Raw genomic sequence first — 18,836 nt, 5'->3', positions numbered from 1 at the left:
AGACATTTGAATACATTAGAGAAATACCATATATATAAAATAAGTCAGAAAGGCCTACAAATGAATGATACACACATAGAAACACACAATCCCATATTTCAAACGATACACGAAATCTACACAGACTAACGGTACCTCTCTCTCCCTGCTACCCATCCCCCCCCTACACTCACCAACATAAAACTCAGCACACGNAAATTTAAAATTTAGAGAAAAAATTTTAAAGGATTTTAAAATTAGAACTAAAGATTTTATAGTGCTACTACAGGTACATCAAAATTAACGTGTGTAAAATAATCTACATCCAGACAGATATCAACGAAGTAGATGTTGATAATAACAAGGAAAGTGTTTTAAATGTTAAATTTTGGGCTGAGTGCAGTGTGACAGCGACATGAGTGTTATACACCTGATGATGGCTGTCTGAGGCCAAAACATGTAGTGTAGGTGAACAAGATCAAGGACACATAACAACATATATTGTTTGCACTTGGGACGGAATTTGTATCATTATATCATTTATTTCATGTATAGAATTGGGTCCAGACCAAAATAACCAAATCCAGAAGTTTCAATTGCCATATTTGACCACTCTTTACATTCCAGTCCAAATGGTTCACAAATTAATTTATTCCAATGCTGCTTCCAATGCCAGCTGTCTGATAATAACATTTCTGCAGAGCCAAGATATATAGGCTTACTTGCCATACAGGATCAAGTAACAGGTAGAGGATATGAGTACTACAGAAGTCATGTCCATGAGGAACAACTAGAATTATACAAATGTCAAAGATGTACAGCATACCATGACCACTTTATAGGAGGATCCCCATCACTAGTTTCCACAGAATGCACAAGAAGGCATGATAATGCAGTAAAGAGGACGCTTGAGCAGTATACAGAATACAAACTCTAGGGAAGATGAAACCCAAATAACATATTTTATTGGAAAATGAACATGCAATACTTTATTGGAATAGCGAATTAGTCACTGGAAAACGATTATAGAGTACTTTACTGGAATAACAATGTAATCACTGGTAAAATAAATTTCACCAAACCATACATAACCGTGAGAAAATGGCATGAAGAAAAATACCTATCACATAGTGACAACAACCTATAACATATGTATAAGGGGTGGGCCTTCTTGTCCCTTGCACCGCGACCACAGTGATCTATTGTGCCAACACAAGTAACAAAATATTTGTCTAATAGAAGAAATAACGCAAATGTGGCATCAAAATCGTGAGTACATAGTTCAAATACATCTGTCTTCCACTAGAATCACCTAATAAATATGAAGAGATCTATAACTACCAAAGAACATCTGAATTTAGCTTAAAAATCAAAGATAACGGCCACTTATTTCACAGTCCAGACATTTTTAAATGATATCACATTACAATAAATGTAACTGTAATTTATGTAACCAGTTCAACACATTTAATATATATTACATACAGATTTATTTCAAGTAATTTGGTACATTCCATGTCCTCCAAAAAAATTCATTTGCAATGAAGAATGAATGATAGTCACAGTACTTCCATTTATATAAAATGCCATTCATGATGACTGTATCTGAATAATTAGCCTGCTAAAACTATGCAGAAACAGACACATGTGAATCTTGTTTTTACATAAAATATTCAATTTTGAAAGCAACTGCAATATTACAAGAATCTTACCACTCCATAGTCAGATAAAAAACAGGACACAAGAACTTAACAAAACAAACATGTATATTACACCCAGTGCACAGTTAAACTGCCACTCCTAATGGCATATAACTGAGCTTCTTTACAGTAAGTTTCCTCAAGTACCACACACAACTATGACATTTCCAGTAACTGATTCACTTGTTGAGCACAACTCTGTTGTGACTGGAATCACCAATACCAACCCAACATCCTATATATCTCTCTCTCTTTCTCTCATTCCTATCTCTGTCCCTACCAATGAGCAATCTCTCCCCTCTCTTCTGCAGAAAACTACTTTACTACAACTTCAGAAAACATGTAGCTGGAATAATGACATCTTCTGTATTGAAGTAGTTCTGCTTGACTGCCAGTAAACATAACATATCAATCAATATGTCAATCCAATTTATAGTTCAGTGAATATATAAAATGTAGTTTACATACACTATGGTTATTATAATACCCACATTTCCTGCATTATGATTTCTGCACTTACAGTGTCCTACACAAATTACCACACTTGGCCTTGAGAATTATACCAACCAGTGCATAATTACTGACAAAATAATCAGATGAATTAACAGCAATTATCCGAATACCTAAAGAGAATATAAATGTTTATGATTTCTGCTATCTGCTATCATAATAAAGTGCAGTATCAGAATCCATTGTATACAGTATTTATTGGCTAGAATCAAAACTGGCACAAACAAGACAATAACCCTCTAAAAACCTGGAATTCATCCAAATATTGTTTAAAAATTTAGTTCCTACCTCACATGAAACATAATGCATCTCCATTACAATGGCCAATGGTTAATGCCAGTTAGGGAAATAAGTGCAATTTGTTCTCAGAATTCATTAAGTGGCAAAACTTAAAGCATATTTACCACTATGGTGTAATCCGATAAAGTGCTTAACAACAGGAATAAATCCAATTCCAGAAAGGGCAGAAAAGAAGAAATATTAGTGATCATGGTCCTAGTTTTAGTAATACAACTTTTTGCAGACTGAAGCTGCAAATGAATGACCTGCATTATAGCTTCATGGTTGATGACTCTGTCTACTGTAGCCACAAGTATTCTGTGCTATTAACCTGATCTGGGTTACATTTTTTGTTTATGCACGTGTATGTGGATTATTTAAAGCTGACACTTTGAAATTATTCAATGTCAGTAACATTTCTGGTGCGTTAATGATCTCAAGGTTTTAAAGGTGTCCTAATGCCCTCAAAGAGGTTGGAAAGGATGAAGATTATGGAATAAAAATAATAACACTAATATGGATGATGATATGATAATAACTTCAACAAAGGATGAAATTAAAGTTCAATCCTTATGAAGTAGTGGTGAAGAAGGCATTGACTGGAACACGGTGTTCTTTATTTCTAAGATATTTCTCACGTAAATAGTATATCAACTTCTGCAACACACTCAAATTTTAAAACAATTATGCTGCGCATTGCATTGTAAGGCTTCTATTTCCAGGGATGTCATTAGATACCTGTGACATTCATCTTCATTCACACGATGAGAAACTAACCTAGTTACCCTTCTAGCCATGTTTAAGAGGTAGTATGTTCTTATTTAGCCCTTGGAGCCATGTTTTTTTCTGTTTACATCAGCAACCAAGTTCAAACTTATTCACAAAATAGTTTTCAGTATTATCTGTTGACATATATTTTGTACTGCAGTATAATACGTACAGCATCAAAATCGCCTTTTTGTGGCAAGTCCTTTGAAACATCAGAATAATGTTTTGAAATAGCTGTTAGCTATCTCTCTCTTCTCTTCCTTCCCCCTCTCTACCTCAATTGCTCTCACTCTTCCATAACTGCCTCCACTCAAGGCCAATCCACTTCCCCCTCATATTCAGTCTTGCAACAGAGGACTGATGTGAACCATCATAACTCAACTTCATTGGATTACTGCACCAGAAATGGCACAACAGTGGAAATATATGACAGAATGATGATGATTATGATGATGATGACAATGAGATGATTGTGACTACAGTGATGATGATAATGATAAAGTAACCAACTGGGGAGGGGACTAGAAATCCTGCCACAGGCCCTTAATCACCAACAGAAAACTTGTGTCTGATTCTGCGTTATTATATTTCTTAAATGTACTCTCTGAATCTGAATAATAATGGAAGTCTTTGTTTCATACCTTATCTTTTCAGTTTCTGCAACTCCACATTTTTACTTGTAGTTTCAAAACTAGATAAGATCATAATGACTATAAAGTTAAGACCATGTTTAGAAATGACCAATTAATTATCTGAGACCTGTAATATACTTCTGCTGAAACGATTTCATAGAGTAAATTTATACATTTAAAAAATAATTAAAATTAAACATTATAAAGAGAATATTAAATGTACCACTTATAATCATGGAATATTATGTCCACTGGGTTGACATCAAGAACCTTTCATATACATAAAGAAGCCATGAATATGCAACATAAACAAATACTATTCATATATCTCATTTCAAACACAGTATTTTCATTTTTCTTACATGAAACTATATGGAAATACTACTGATCCTGTGCGAATAAGAAGTCACATGACAGTATGAAAATCTGGGTAGTTTTTCCATTCAACAACTTTTTTACCAATGAAGTGGGTTCCTTTAGCTCCCAGGATCACCCCCAAGATTGCAGGGATACCTGATACATTACAAAACTTCTTTGCTTTAAGAAAGATTCCAACCCACAGCAAAGTTAATAAAGACTGTAATACATGCTATAACCATGGCATATAAGCATGCTACTAACAAAAAATTTACTCAGAGACAAATATTCAATGTATTTTATGAATGACAATATATGCAGTAAAATTTGATGGTATGTATCAGATAAAATAATCAAGATTTGTGTAATGCAGTTTTTTAATATACACTGCATTCAACACTGCAATTGTTTGCTTTTACACAAGAATAATTTGCTTATATGTACTAGATTGCAAGGCCGACAGACTGTTTCAGTGAGTAACCTTGAACTGACATGCAACACCAAATATCTCTGTTCAAGCCCATGTCTGGTTCCACTACAACTCAATCCTTCCCATGTGTCACATACTCCCGTAGTTTTATCATGTTTCAAGGCATACGCTTAGTAACTTTCGAAACCAAGTAATGAGCTTAACATCATTTGAATTAAGACTAAAATAATTTCCTTCCTCTCATACCTCATGATGATTTAAATTAGTAGAAATCCATGCCCTCCAGCAGTGAAATCCATTGCATAAATTTGTCGTATGTTTCCATGATTTTGATACAATGTACTGTAAAATTAAGAGAACTATGCATAAAAGATCTCAATTTCAGTTTTAGTACACATTTTGCCAGTCTGCATTGTCTACTGTATTCTTAATCAAACATCTAGTTTGAAGGGAGTAGCTGTTCCTTATAGTTGCGATTTACGTATGTTCATATAAGCCAACCCTGAATTAAAAGTTACCATGCACTCATCATAATTCAGATAAGCTGATCAGCTGATCAGCACCTAGGGTTATGAAAGATAATTGAACTTTAAAGGCATGTTGTTATTAGTAATATACTGCTATCTTAATTAAAAAACGCCATGGTTGAATTACACAAGCGAACTATACCGACCACCTCTGTGATCTAGTGGCCAGACTTCCTGACTACAGATCCAAAGGTCCAGGTTCGAATCCCAGTGCTAACAGATTTTCTGAGTAGTAGGTCTGGAATGGGGTTCACTCAGCCTCATGTGGATAACTGATGAGCTATTTCAAGGAAATGGCGACGAAATTACCGGCCATGTGGATTCATTGCACTGACCACGTGACACCCTCTATCCGCTATCTTAACTATATGAAGTTAACTGCTTTTTTATGGAAACACACATACGATGTTTTAAGTGACACTGACGTAGCACTGTCTGTGTTTAATGACACAAATTCAGTCTTAGACTGTGATCTTCTGGGTTACAGGACCATGTAATCTGGGAGGAACCTTGAAAATGGAGGCAGAAAGATTATTCTGAAATGTGGACTATACGATGTCATAACCTAGAAGACACAGTCCAGATGTTCACTGCTCTGAAAACCTCCAACCATATAATGAATTTAAACTGTGAAATACATAGTAATATATTTACTGTGATTTCATGCACAGACCAACATTTCATTATCCTTCTATATAACATGTACTGTAAGCTATCCAGCATCTTTCCTAAAACTGTATATTTAACACTATATCAGGAACATAGTTCATTAATTTAAAAGCATAGTGTATCATTCCTACAATTAGAGATACAACTGATCCTTATCAACCAAATATTTTCACAATGCAGTTCTGACTGCACAACGAATTGCCCCTTATATGCTTAAACAATCAATTAAAAAAAGAAAATTACCTGTGGTTTAGCACAAGTGTTTTCTGAGAATGTATTTTTTTAACATTCAGCCAGAATCTTCATGCTTTCTTTCAAGAAATGAAGTTAAGGTACATAAACCACATGCATCACACAGATATGGTGCTGAGCTTACAAAAGGGAGAAAACTCAGTAATGACACATTAAATGTCACATGCAAAATTATATCTCAAAAAGTTATTTAATGAACATAAATATTTATCAGCATATAGATATGCTAAATAACATGCTATGGTAAGGGTATCCAGTAGGTATACAAAACAAAACCATCGAGTATACATACTAGGATATTCAAGATTAACATTGCTTCTAAACTTGACTAACAGTAATAAAATATTAAACGCTTATTGCAATCAAAAGGAAAACTTTAATAAGGTATATGCAGGTGGGGTGTGTCAGTGGCACCAGTTGAGTCCAATGATGTGAGTAGGGAGAGATGTTTGAAATCTCAGCCTCAGTAAAATACACTGTGAATAAGAACTAAAATGTGCAAATATCATACCCATGCTTTAGCAAGTGCTGCTGGTGCTGCTGTGGCCTCATGTACAGGTTAAACAATGACTTGGTTGCTAGTCTAGAACAATACAACCACAGTAAGTAACAACACACAAAATAACACAAACAAGCTGTATCAATATACAGAAGAATATATTACATTCAAAGAAATGAACATTACAAATGAAGAGAACTTATTTTCACTTAGACACAATAAATTTTGCATGCAAAAGCCACAAAACTTGTAGTAAATTGTGTTTAACAGAAATGGGCATATGTGCTCTCATACAGATAGCTTTAAAAGGGTGTTTCATTCATGCATGAAAAGTTCAAGACATTTTTCTCATGGGTAAATTCTTGACAAGATACACCCAGAAATGTATTTAGGTTCTTAAGTAATGTTAATCTTAAAAATCATTAAAGTTACCAATTTTTGCTGTCCTTAAAATGAACCAAATTATGCCAGAATCAAAACTGCCAAACAACTTCATGTAGGTGTACCATACCAAGTTCTATTTAAACTGGTAAATAAATTTAAATTCTTTTCTTAATACAGAATACCTGTAAATTACAGTCCTAATTAAAACATTAATTATATAAGTATCACTATATATACTCGTATTAGTGTATAAGATGGCTCTAAGTTTAAAAACAGTCCCCCAGAACTAGGGCTTGTCTTGTACACAATTCATTAAACATGAACCTTAAATCTTTAAATGATACCCAATATTCAACCACTGCTATGCATCACTTAACTCTCACCATAATTGTTTCTAACTAAATTTCATGTTTCTTTGTATAACTAACCCATAAATCACAACAAAATAATATGTGATTGGATAGCATGACTACAAGCACCATAACTGCAAAGCTATCAAGATGAACTTGATATCACATGACATTTTCAATAGCTGATATAGCATATACAATCATCAGAACCAAGCAGCAATCTGGACAACTACTAATAAGGATATTAAAAGCATAGACCATTCACAAAAGACAGGGATATTCATTATGCTCAAAACAGGAGTACTGTATGATTTTATAACCAGAACATGGAATGATATAAGAGTATAAACTGTTATCAAGTCTTTCGAAAAATGTGATATAAAATACTGGATGCATTGCAGAGTTCACAATTTGCTGTAAAAAGATGAAGGGAAAGCCGAAGTCAAAGCTGTACCACATGATTCAGAGTTTGACCCAAATGATGATTCACTTACAATCATGTCTCAGGATGTACTTAATGAACTTCTAATGTCACATGTTGATGGTAACAATTTTGTAGGATCTGAAAATCCCCATTTACATACAACATTTTGACTTACAAAATTTCTTGGAAATTCAAATATTCTTGTTTGACTTCTCCCCTCAATGTGCAAAGTAAAAACTTCCGTCACGGCTTCAATTAGATTGTTTTGGAGTCAAAGGTGTGAACATAAACTGCAAAATACAGATTCACAGTTCTTACTGCAAAACAATAAGCATTGCTGTTGAACTGTTACCACTTCTGCTTTGTATTTGGAGAATTCAAGGCTCAGTTCTCCTCCTGCTCTCTGACTATTCTGATTGAGGATTTCTGTTTTTCTCTTCAGTCTATCCTGGCAACTGCTGGGATAATATCTCAAAATGGGCCACATTTCTTTCTACATTTTCCAAATTCATCATTCACAAATCTTCCTTACATCTGATGCTACATAATCTATGTACCTCAGGAAATTTCATTATATACACAGAGAAATAGCACGTTTTTTGCATTATACTGCACCCAGTGTAAAACCGATGTGATACAATGACATACACGAAAAGTCAACAGACCTTACGGAGTTATATACCTACTGACAAATCAGTGTCCAGGTAGAAATGAAATCACTATTTTCTGTCTACTAAATTTCATAACATCATAGAAGTCTATATGTTTAATTGAATTATTAAATAATGAATGACTCCTTATGGCAGTTTCATTTGGGTTATTACAAAGATACCTTATATTCATATAGCATATGGTGTGAGTGAAGAACTGGCATTTCATTACAAGACCCTTTCACAGTACAGCCTGTCTAATGGTCAGAACACACTGAGTGCATTCCAGAGGTATCTGTAGTGCAGAACTTCAGGAGGAGACAGGCAGAATGCAACATTCTACTATCCCAAAGTGGATGTTTCATTACGACTGAATCTTTCTGATGATATGTGTAAATGTGCTTGTTGAAAGTAAAACAGTATGATATAACTTGATGAAGGAGAGAACACTCATGGTGAGAATAATTCTATCTCTCAAGCATGACATAATGCTTACTTTCTACATATTGTCAATTCCATATCCAGTACAACATGACTTACTGTTGGTGTAGTATGGTATCTCAAAGAGGCAGAAGCTTTTGTCTCTGCCACCATATCCACACCAAATCTTAAATTCTCCTAGTATCTAATGCAATGGGTACTGCAGGCTCCTTTAGTATGGGTAAAGAGAAAGAAAAGGTGAAGCTGACTATTCATCTGCAGCTAGTGAGGAGGTCATGAATGGGTGAAGTCTTTCCTCTTTTAATTTAAGCGCTCTAATGTTGATCTAAGTTCATGATTCAGTACTTTTCTATTTAAATTTGTTGATTTCATACAGAATGATCCAAAGAGTAAGTGATAAAAAGTTTCAGATCAGACATGATAAACAACAAAGAACAAGTATCAGTATGATAAGTTATTATCAACAATAGTTTGCATACTGTTTCATGCATTTTACTAATAGCAGAAGCATGCTCTGACAGGTAACTGCAACTCACCTGGATGCAATGGCCATGCTGTTGGAACCAATCAGACTACCAGTGGGTGATGTAATACCAGAGTTGTTAAAGTCTCCAGTGGAACTCCAGCGTTTGTGCAAGCTGCCTGAACTAGATGCCACTGAGCTGGGTCGTTGCTGTGGTGGTTGTGGGGTGCGGGGGCTAGGTGTGGTGCGACCCCCTGAAGGAGGTGGTGGTGGTGGGGTATGTGTAGGGGAGGGAGAAGTTGGCACAGGAGATATGCTAGTTGAACTGGGACTATCAGAGTGTAATGATCCTGTTGACTGATAATGAACCACCCGCCTGTGAACAGAAAAAGCACAGAACTGTAATGTCTGAAAAACATTTTTTATTAAATTGCTAGTGAAGTCTTTACACAAAAGTCGGAGTCATTATGCATATATTTACAAGACCTTCAATAGCAAAAATATTGAGTATTTTTCTTTACAAATAGTTGACTTTTTCATTGATTAATTGTTCAAACATATAACAAAATAACTACTCTACCTTCAGTTGCATTGTGATATTCTGAAACAGTTCACTGAATTCCACCAAGTCTAGTATAAAACTAAAAAATATCTTAAATGAACAATACAGTATTCCACTTTTAAGGAATATTCAAGCTTTATTTAAAAAGGATAGAGAAATCCATATTTTGGAATGATTTCGTATATGCATTATATTTTGTCTGCTTCTGTTTCATATGTGGGTATAGGAGGCTGTTCACCGTACACTGAGTGAACAACCACTAGATCAGAAGTGGACAGATGTGTCTGTTTCAAATCGATCATGGTCAGGAGTGTCCGATGACAAAAATTATATAGCTTAAAAAATGATAAACGTGGCAGCTGTTAATTATTTTCTATGATGAACATACTTCATGCTTGCGAATATAGATTATTAATATGTAATTTCAAATATGCTGTGCTGTAGGTGTTAAGCTACATATTAAAAGAAAACATATTAGGGACCCCAAAATTAGAATTTCTGCCATTTAAGTTTCCATCCATATTGTTTATTTTTTGCAAGTAAAAATATGTGAATGAAAAGTTGGACACCAATAAATGGTTTTATCAACAATGATGATGATGATGATGATGATGATGATATCTGAACATCACTGAAGGACAGTCTAAATGTTTTTAAAGATACTTTCAGGCCTCATCTTGTAGTTTGCACAACCGAAGTCCTTGTTAACACTACTATTGCAAAACATGGACAGTACTTGTGATGGTGCACAGTTCATAGCAAACAGCATAGCCTACTGTAGGACAACCCAGTGATTCACCACTATTGCAGCAGAAATCTTCTTGAGAACATGATAAACTATTCAGCTGGCCAAAAAAATTTCCGCACTTCATGGAATCCAAATGTTCATTACCATGTTTATAATGTCCTGCCAATGGACCCTATCCTGAACCAGTTATATCCAATTCAAACCTTCACACTTTGGTTTTCTTTAATTTAATATCATTCTGCCTCCTTCAAACTGGTCTCCTCCCACCATGTTTTTCAGCTGAAATTTTGTACACATATCATTTTCTCTTGCATCTCATATGCCCCATGAACCATAGACAGACAAACTAAAAAACAAGACAAAAATTAGTACAAAAATTATATTTCTGGACATTATCCATTATCCTGTCTTTATCTAAAAACACTGTCCTGTTTATATTTAAAAAAATAACATTTTGGGGATTGGATTCTGTCTCAATCTTCAGGTAAAACCTACGCAGTTGGGCCCAAATGATAAATCTAGTCCCTGTCTCTGGAGATAATGTCCAGAAACACAATATTTGTACTAATGTACCATTGTCACAAACTTTTAGTTCTTATTTCAAATAAAAATTTCTTGAAAAAGTTGTGAAAGTATTGATTATTTTCATTGTCTCATTCATACACAGTATAGTCTTAAGTAATACTGCATAACCCAACATATTAGGAAATTATGTTACAGAACTGCAGTATTTTCTTCCCCTATATATGTGATATATATATATATATATATTTGCATCTTTCTTCAGGCTCAGGAGCTTTACACTGCATTGTCAATAATGTAGACTGAAGTTTAGTTAGTTATTGGAGAGGGTGGGTTACCCCGTGCACCACGACCAGTTTGATCTATTGTGCTTCCCTCTATGATATTCTACCAGTCTCTATACCCTACCGATATTGGTGCATACCATCAGTCCCGACTGAGCCAGTGAGTTCTCTACTGCCTTGGCGGTATCTATAATGCTTCCCCCATCTATCAGAGGCATTAGAGACTACTGTTGGGCGGGAAACGTCCTTGAATTTGGCTCAGTGACCTCCTTTGGAGATATGAGGTTCTTTTACGTGCCATAAAGCTACGACACGGGACCCACAGCTTAAAGTCCCTCCCGGAGGACTTGTTCCCTGAATTTTTCCGCCCTTAAAAATTCCACGACCTCCGCCGGGTTTGAACCCGCGTACCACGAGTCATGAGGTGGGAACGTTACCTCTAGACTACGGAGGCCACTTAGACTGAAGTTTAGTTCAGAGATAACATATTCAGAAGATTCCCAGATGTTTCAAGATTTTTCTCAGATCTTCCAGGATAGTATCTAAGAATGGGCCACAACAACTTTGTCTCCTGTCTCTAGTTGACATTTTTTAATGTGCAGTTGAATAAAAATAAATACAAATTAACTGAACATACGCTTTCCTGAAAATGAATACAAATATAATGTGACATCAAACTGGGCAAAAATCAATAATTCAGTTCAGCTGTTTAAAGAATAAATAACAGTTTTATAACGAGTACTGTGATCTCCTATAAGTCTTGAACCACTGAATTTGATGGCTGGCTTGCTAATTTTAACAGAACTTTGTAACTTGTCTCACCTATACTTGTACTATCATTTCACAGACTACATTAGCATAAGAGTCCTGTGCACTTCCAAATTTAAAAATTGCTCTGATTATTATATAACTACTTCAAAAACATACATAGACGTAAAATGTCATACCTCTGTGGAAGCGAGGATGGGGCACAACTGGCTGTTCTACGGAGAGAATCTTTAAAAGCAGCATCTGTCATCCCACTATGCTGCTGGTAGGCTGTCTGGCGCAGACGTGAAGCACTTCCATGGGAGTCTTTTCCTGCACCAACATGATTGCTCTGATTTGCCACTGCAAACACAAAGAGTTCATTTATAACAGCTAACAGATTTATAACAAGGGGCACACGGTAGTGCAGTTGGTTGAGGCACTATGCTACAAGCCGGAAGGTCACGGGTTCAAGTCCCGATGAGGTCATTGGATTTTTTTAGTTGACCTACTCCTTCCAGGCACACTATCACCCTGGGGTTGACTCAGCCTCTAACAGAAATAAGTACCAGGAACATTCTTGGAATGTTCTTGGGGGTAAAGGGCAGCCGGCGTGTATAGCTGACAACCTTACCGCCATCTATGAGCCAATGGTCTAGAAAATGTGGGAACCTTGACATCTCACAATCCTATGGGCCTTCACGGCCTCTTACAGGGATACCTTTACTTACTTACTTAACAGATTTATAACAGGTTACAAAATTGCATTCTTCTTGTGACATATCAAGGAAACGAGATTCAGTGATCAGTAAACAGAAAAGAGTAGGCTAGTTCATACTGCACACAGCACATTGCAAAGCTTACCAGTTATTACATGACATCTCTAAAGCCCTGAACACCCTAATGTGTAACTTTCTGTAAGCAATTTATATAAGCCTGTACTAATCTGCCAGGTGACACAAAACATGTTCAGATATAGGTAAGTCTTTAAAGCACTGATTATTAAGGTAGCATCCAGGCCAAGCCATAGCTCAGGACCTAGCTGCTGCCCATATTCACTTCCTGGTAAGTTTATGTGGTATTTGTGCTGGACCTTATAGCACTGGACAGATTCACTCTGGATACCCTGCTAATACTCATTCCGAAAAATGCTCCATTTCTCTTAACTATCAACTGTGGCTGGTAAAATGGGTCATTTAAAAGCTAAGTGCTTAGGGACTCAGTCATACCTCAGCCTGTAAATACAGTAGAATCTGGCAAGGGGATGTTTAAAATAGCAATTCCTCTGAGGAAATATTATTAGTGAACAGCTCACATTCATCTTCATTCTAATACCCAGATAATAGACACACGATTCAGATGAAAAAAGCAGCACAATTTGTTTCCAAACAGCACTTCTAATGAGCTTAAGTGAATGTTTTTTTTTTAAGTTAACAGTTTATGTCTAACACTAATTTTTATTTGATATTTTTTATGCAAAAATTAACTTTCAAAATGTCTGTACATTCTGATGATTTAAATAAATACAAATTGCAAAATGCTTAGGAAAAGAAGAAACTTACTGTTATATAACTGCATGTAACGTTACACATATTTGAACTAAGTGTCTCTCAGTAATTCTGATGCTCAAATTCCTTCTGTTAATCACATACTCGTAAAGTAATAAAAAGGCGTCACTCAATTTACTTGCCTCTGGCGCTTGTACCACTGCCATTCCGCACTGGAACACTTGCTCGATTATAATCGCCACTGCTCCGAGAGTCAAGCTGGTTCAGACGCCTTAATACATCTGCTAATGTAGAGCGCAAGCAGACAATCTCATCACCCTGCTCCAGCACCTTTTTCTCCAAATCAGCCACTCGTTCCTGAAGTGACTCATTTTCCGTTTCCATCATATCATCTGTAACAGTAATTCAGACATGATCAAAACACTATAATTAACTTGATATGCAACAGCTTTGAATTTTGCAATTGCACAGACTCACTTTAACAGCATCATTTACTTTCAGTCCTAAATAAAGTTTCGTCCTGACTTTCATAATAGAAGCAGGTGGAGCTAAATCAAAATATATCTCTCATTCTACAAATATGTTACACAGGAAGATGTTACATGTTTCATTCATTCATTCATATGTAATCTGTCAAGACGACAGGTCCACAGTCTCTTCCAAAACAGTTCCTCCACTTAATGCGATCTAGAGCTTTCTCCTTCAAATAAGAATATCCTCTTCTGTCCCCAAGGTCATCCAGCATCTTCTTACGTCTTCTTCCTCGTCTTCTGGTCACTTCTATCGGCACCTCTATCTTTCTTTCAACAACTTCTTTTAGAAGGCAGTTACCACATAAGATGTTTGAAGCACAAAAATTAAACAGAATCTAATCATCTATTAATATGAAAACCAGTGTACTGTACACATTTTTCTGTGAAGTAATTTACTGAAAGTGTGCTGTTATATATGATGGATGTCGTCAAAGAGTTAATTTCAGTATTTCTTTTATGAAAGAACTCAAATGTTGAAAAGTTGTTTCAAAATAATGTAACAGTTTTTGTGAGCATATAAGTTCTGCAACTGACTGGCTTCTATGACTGCTTCATCCAAATCAATGAATTCATTCAGTGAAATATAACTTTGGGCCTGAGTGCTTGTATTGCTTAAAATCAAGAGAGAATGTTGTTAAATGTCATGGATCAAGAGAGAAGTTTAATAGAAAACTGCATCATGTGCTGACCCAAGACACTTCTGCTGCCTTGCATTTCGGATGACAACTGGGGATGGTTGGCATTTGGGACTCATCTGGTAGCATGAGAATTGCTTAGTTTATCATTCATATTCTTCCTTTCATCCATGCCTTCATGGTTTTCCTCACATGAGCCAGGTAAATGATGACATAATATTTTCACTTTCAATATACAAGAACATTTTCATTCATGATAGGTGTCATAATGCAGTTATTAGCACCACTCTTTTCATTTCTGAAAGTACTGGGTTTAAATCTTAGCTGGAATACCAGTTTTCCTAACCAAAGCTTTTCTTGGTTTTCATCATTACCTCTATGTAAAATAGGACTGCTTCCTTCTTACTCATTCTTTACACAACTAACATCATAATACCGTTTCACATCAATGGGTAATTAAAGTCACAGTAGCTGGAAAGCTGTATTCGAAGGAAGTCCATCTACTCTACAGACCTCGGTATGTCAGGAGAAGAAACGTCCTCAGTGTGTCTTAATTTCCCACCAGCATACAAATACCGAAACTATATTGCAAATAGACTCCAGTAAGTAAAGGTATCCCTGTACTTAATTAATTAAGCACCATGCCATGAAAATGTATGGGGTATGGGGGTGTGAAGGTATAGAAACAGCCCCCGGTGCCCATTGGATAGGATGCTGTGTTGGGCCCCAGAGCTCTTCTGGACGATGTGGGGAAGAGGAAAACAATTTGTTATTTCGGCCGGGAATTGAACCCCGACAGTCCAGCCCATAACCCATCTCTGTACCGACCTAGCTATCCCGGATCCCCTTTCTAACAATAATGGAACGGTCTACTTCACTAACCGACGAAGACACACCCTCGGTCCCAACGCAGGTGGAGCAGGTGAAGACTCTCACACGCACTTAACAATAATCTGTTAAAGATCGTATCACATTTTCTGAAACGTGTTCTTTCCTTTCGGTCGGTGAAGTCTCTGAACGTATGTAGACCACATCCTGACACCTCTGATGGTTCCTAGAACCCTGCCGCTCCATATTTCATACGTCGCCGAAGAAATATTCCAGATAACGTCTGACATGGTGGGTGTTAACCGCGCCAGAAGTTATTCTGTCTGCAGAAGGGTGCCTATTCCATTCAGATTTGTTCATAATGGAGATGATGAAACGATGAGAATGTCCACAGGGCACAATACCTCGTCTATATTCCGAATTTCGTTGCTGAAATTATGACGTTCTCGACATATGACCTTCGCTCTGTTGACCAAACAATGTACAACTTTTCTTGTTATGCAAGATTAAGCTATGATTTCATACGTGAATAGCACTCAGCACGAGTAGGTTTCCTGTACACTTTTGTGGACGATGCTGAATCACATTTTGTGACCAGAATTTTAGAAGGAAGAAAATTACTTGTTTCAACTTCTGAGGTGAGTCATATGGTAGGTCTAGGATTACGGATATGGCAAAGAAATTCCCATAAAACTTCTGGCCCATGTGGCCAAACCATAAACGTGTCGTCAGCATATCTAACCACCTAACCGATTTGTAGTCTGCCATATCAGGTGTTAATTTTCCAAATTCTTTGAAATAATATTTACAACCGAAGACAGTCAGCTTTCCGTTGCCACGCGCTCTTTTTGTTTGTAAAATGTAGTTCTCGTACATACATATCTAATAGCTCTAACACGCCATCGTGATATACGAAGAGCATTCCACAAAAACCGATCCATGTACACCTTATTTCTGATAGACGTAAGACCTTATCTGCTGGCACACTGCTGAAAAGGTCAAAACTGGCTAACTTGTCCCAACCTTGTATTTTTATGCATTTCACCACCTGAATTAAATGTTCTTATTTTTTACGAAGGAATCAATATTATGAACTAAAGGAACCAATGTTTTCTAGAGACCCAGTATAATTCACTGTCAGTCTCAGAGGGATATCTGGTTTCTGTACTGAAATGCAATGGGAATAATTTCTTCCGTACGTTCATATTTCCCTCTTTGTATTCCTTTCCTTTGTCCCTTTCATGCCTATATCTTGTTTTCTTTGTTCTCCATTAAAACAACACGTATGGTGCCAAAAAATGTCACAAGGGCTGAAATGTACCTCTCATTACACATTCTTTATGTTCTACTCGCTACATTCACGAGTGAAGCCAATAATCACTCAGCTGGTGAAGGAATACCTCGCCTCGAAAGTATAAGAACTCACCACTGGCCCGTATCCCGTGCCATACAAAACAATCCCATAATCTCACGTCATATTCATTTGAGATTCAGTTAAATACGCGTTTTTCTTACATCTACGTCTAGGCTTCCCAGGTAGTTTTCCCTGGGATTCCAGCTAAATTCTGTATGCATTTCTCAGCTCTCCCATGCATGCTACATGCCCTCAGCTTATCCTCCTTAACTTATTTTCTTTTCATAGGCTCTATTTACTCGTAGGTTTTCGCCAGCCAAGGAACACCGTCACTCTGGTCTACGAGCTGCAATTCATATCCTCCTAACTTCCTCGGAACTTCCTATTGTCGTACTGTAATACATAGTTGAAAATTAACTGCAAGAAAGCATCTTACTTCAGACTATTCTCATAGAAACTACATCAGACAAACATTTACCTAGTCACTTTATACATAAACTCGGTGGTTTTTAGTCCGCAAGCGAACTATACCAACCGCCTCTGTGGTCCAGTGTTCCTGGCTACAGATCCAGAGGTTCCGGGTTCGATTCTCGGCGCTAACAGATTTTCTTAGAAGTAGTGGGTCTGGAACGGGGTCCACTCAGCCTCGTGAGGATAACTGAGGAGCTACTTGAAAGAAAAAGTAGCGGCTCCGGTCTAGAAAACCGAAATTAATGACCGTGGGGATCCGTTGCGCTGACCACGCGACAACCTCTATCCGCTAAAGTTGGCACTTCGCCGACAACCGGCGGTCGTTCGGTCGTCGGTCACTTTATACATAAGGTCCATTTAAACATAGTTATAACCAACCTGGCTAATTTCATAGTTATCCCAAATTCAAAGACAGTGTTGTCTACTATAACACTCGTACATCTCTCCCCACTGACTCAAAGGAGGCTTTCTTCTTCTTCTTCTTCTTCTTCTTCTTCTTCTTCTCCTCCTCCTCCTCCTCCTCCTCCTCCTCCTACGTTTACGGATTAAGTCCTCTGGCCTGTTTCCTTTCAGAATTAACTTCTGAAACTACTTGTATGAAACGTACAGTGCAACCGACAGAACTACACAACGCAAAAGAAATGATGCTATTGGGATTCGAATCTACGATTTCAGTGCTCGAGCGGTCGAAGACAGCAATCGCCCTACACCTCGTTGCCACGGATCGGATATGTTTTCCCTCAGCTTACTGCTGTTTCTTGTCTATCTCATGAACGCAAATATTTGCACAGTAGTTGATCTACTGGGTAAAATCACACGGACGCTTCCAATATTTTCTACTTAGCTTATAATTGTTATTGCTCCAGAAGTACTAATCACTCTTAAGGCAGGTACAATAATGTATGCGCTATTCATATTTTCAGAGTGCCTGGATAGCTCAGTCGGTATAGCGACGGGTTACAGGCTACACAGTCCGGGTTCCACCCCCCCTCAGTGCAAGATTTTTCTCTTCTACGCAGCATCCAGACCGGCTCTGGGGCCCACCCAGCCTCCTATCCAATGGTTACCGGGGGCTCCGTCCCCGGGAGTAAAGCGGCAGAGGCGTGAAGCTGACCACTCACCTCTAGCTAGTGCCAAGGTGAAGGATGGTGGGGCTATATCTCCACTCCCGTCATAGTGCTTAAATAAACGCACGGAGTCTTCACCTTTTATTCATATTTTCAAAGGAACTGATAATTCTCAAAGAAGTTAACCATTACGCACCTGGGTACATGTGAGACGAAGTGGAAAGTCAAAGAGACTGCATTTCATTACCAGTTCAACTGATAGC

General features: G+C 37.1%; 1 protein-coding gene across 9 annotated transcripts in view; it reads right to left on the bottom strand.

Annotated features, from left to right (window-relative positions):
- Positions 1-18,836, bottom strand: part of LOC111862253 (echinoderm microtubule-associated protein-like 2) — a 110,423-nt gene that overhangs the window by 40,522 nt on the left and 51,065 nt on the right. For 8 of the 9 annotated variants that reach the window (XM_023847479.2, XM_023847485.2, XM_023847480.2 and 5 more), the window contains 4 exons: positions 13,868-14,077; positions 12,378-12,540; positions 9,388-9,690; positions 6,615-6,686 (listed from right to left, as the gene is read on the bottom strand). In XM_023847479.2, the coding sequence (XP_023703247.1) occupies positions 6,615-6,686; positions 9,388-9,690; positions 12,378-12,540; positions 13,868-14,077 (748 nt within the window). The remainder of the gene's footprint in view (positions 1-6,614; positions 6,687-9,387; positions 9,691-12,377; positions 12,541-13,867; positions 14,078-18,836) is intronic. The other variant, XM_023847487.2, reaches the window with a different exon arrangement.

The sequence above is a fragment of the Cryptotermes secundus genome, unplaced genomic scaffold, assembly GCF_002891405.2.
Source record: "Cryptotermes secundus unplaced genomic scaffold, Csec_1.0 scaffold88, whole genome shotgun sequence".
NCBI classification, from domain to species: domain Eukaryota; kingdom Metazoa; phylum Arthropoda; class Insecta; order Blattodea; family Kalotermitidae; genus Cryptotermes; species Cryptotermes secundus.
This window is presented reverse-complemented; position numbering and strand designations above follow the sequence as displayed.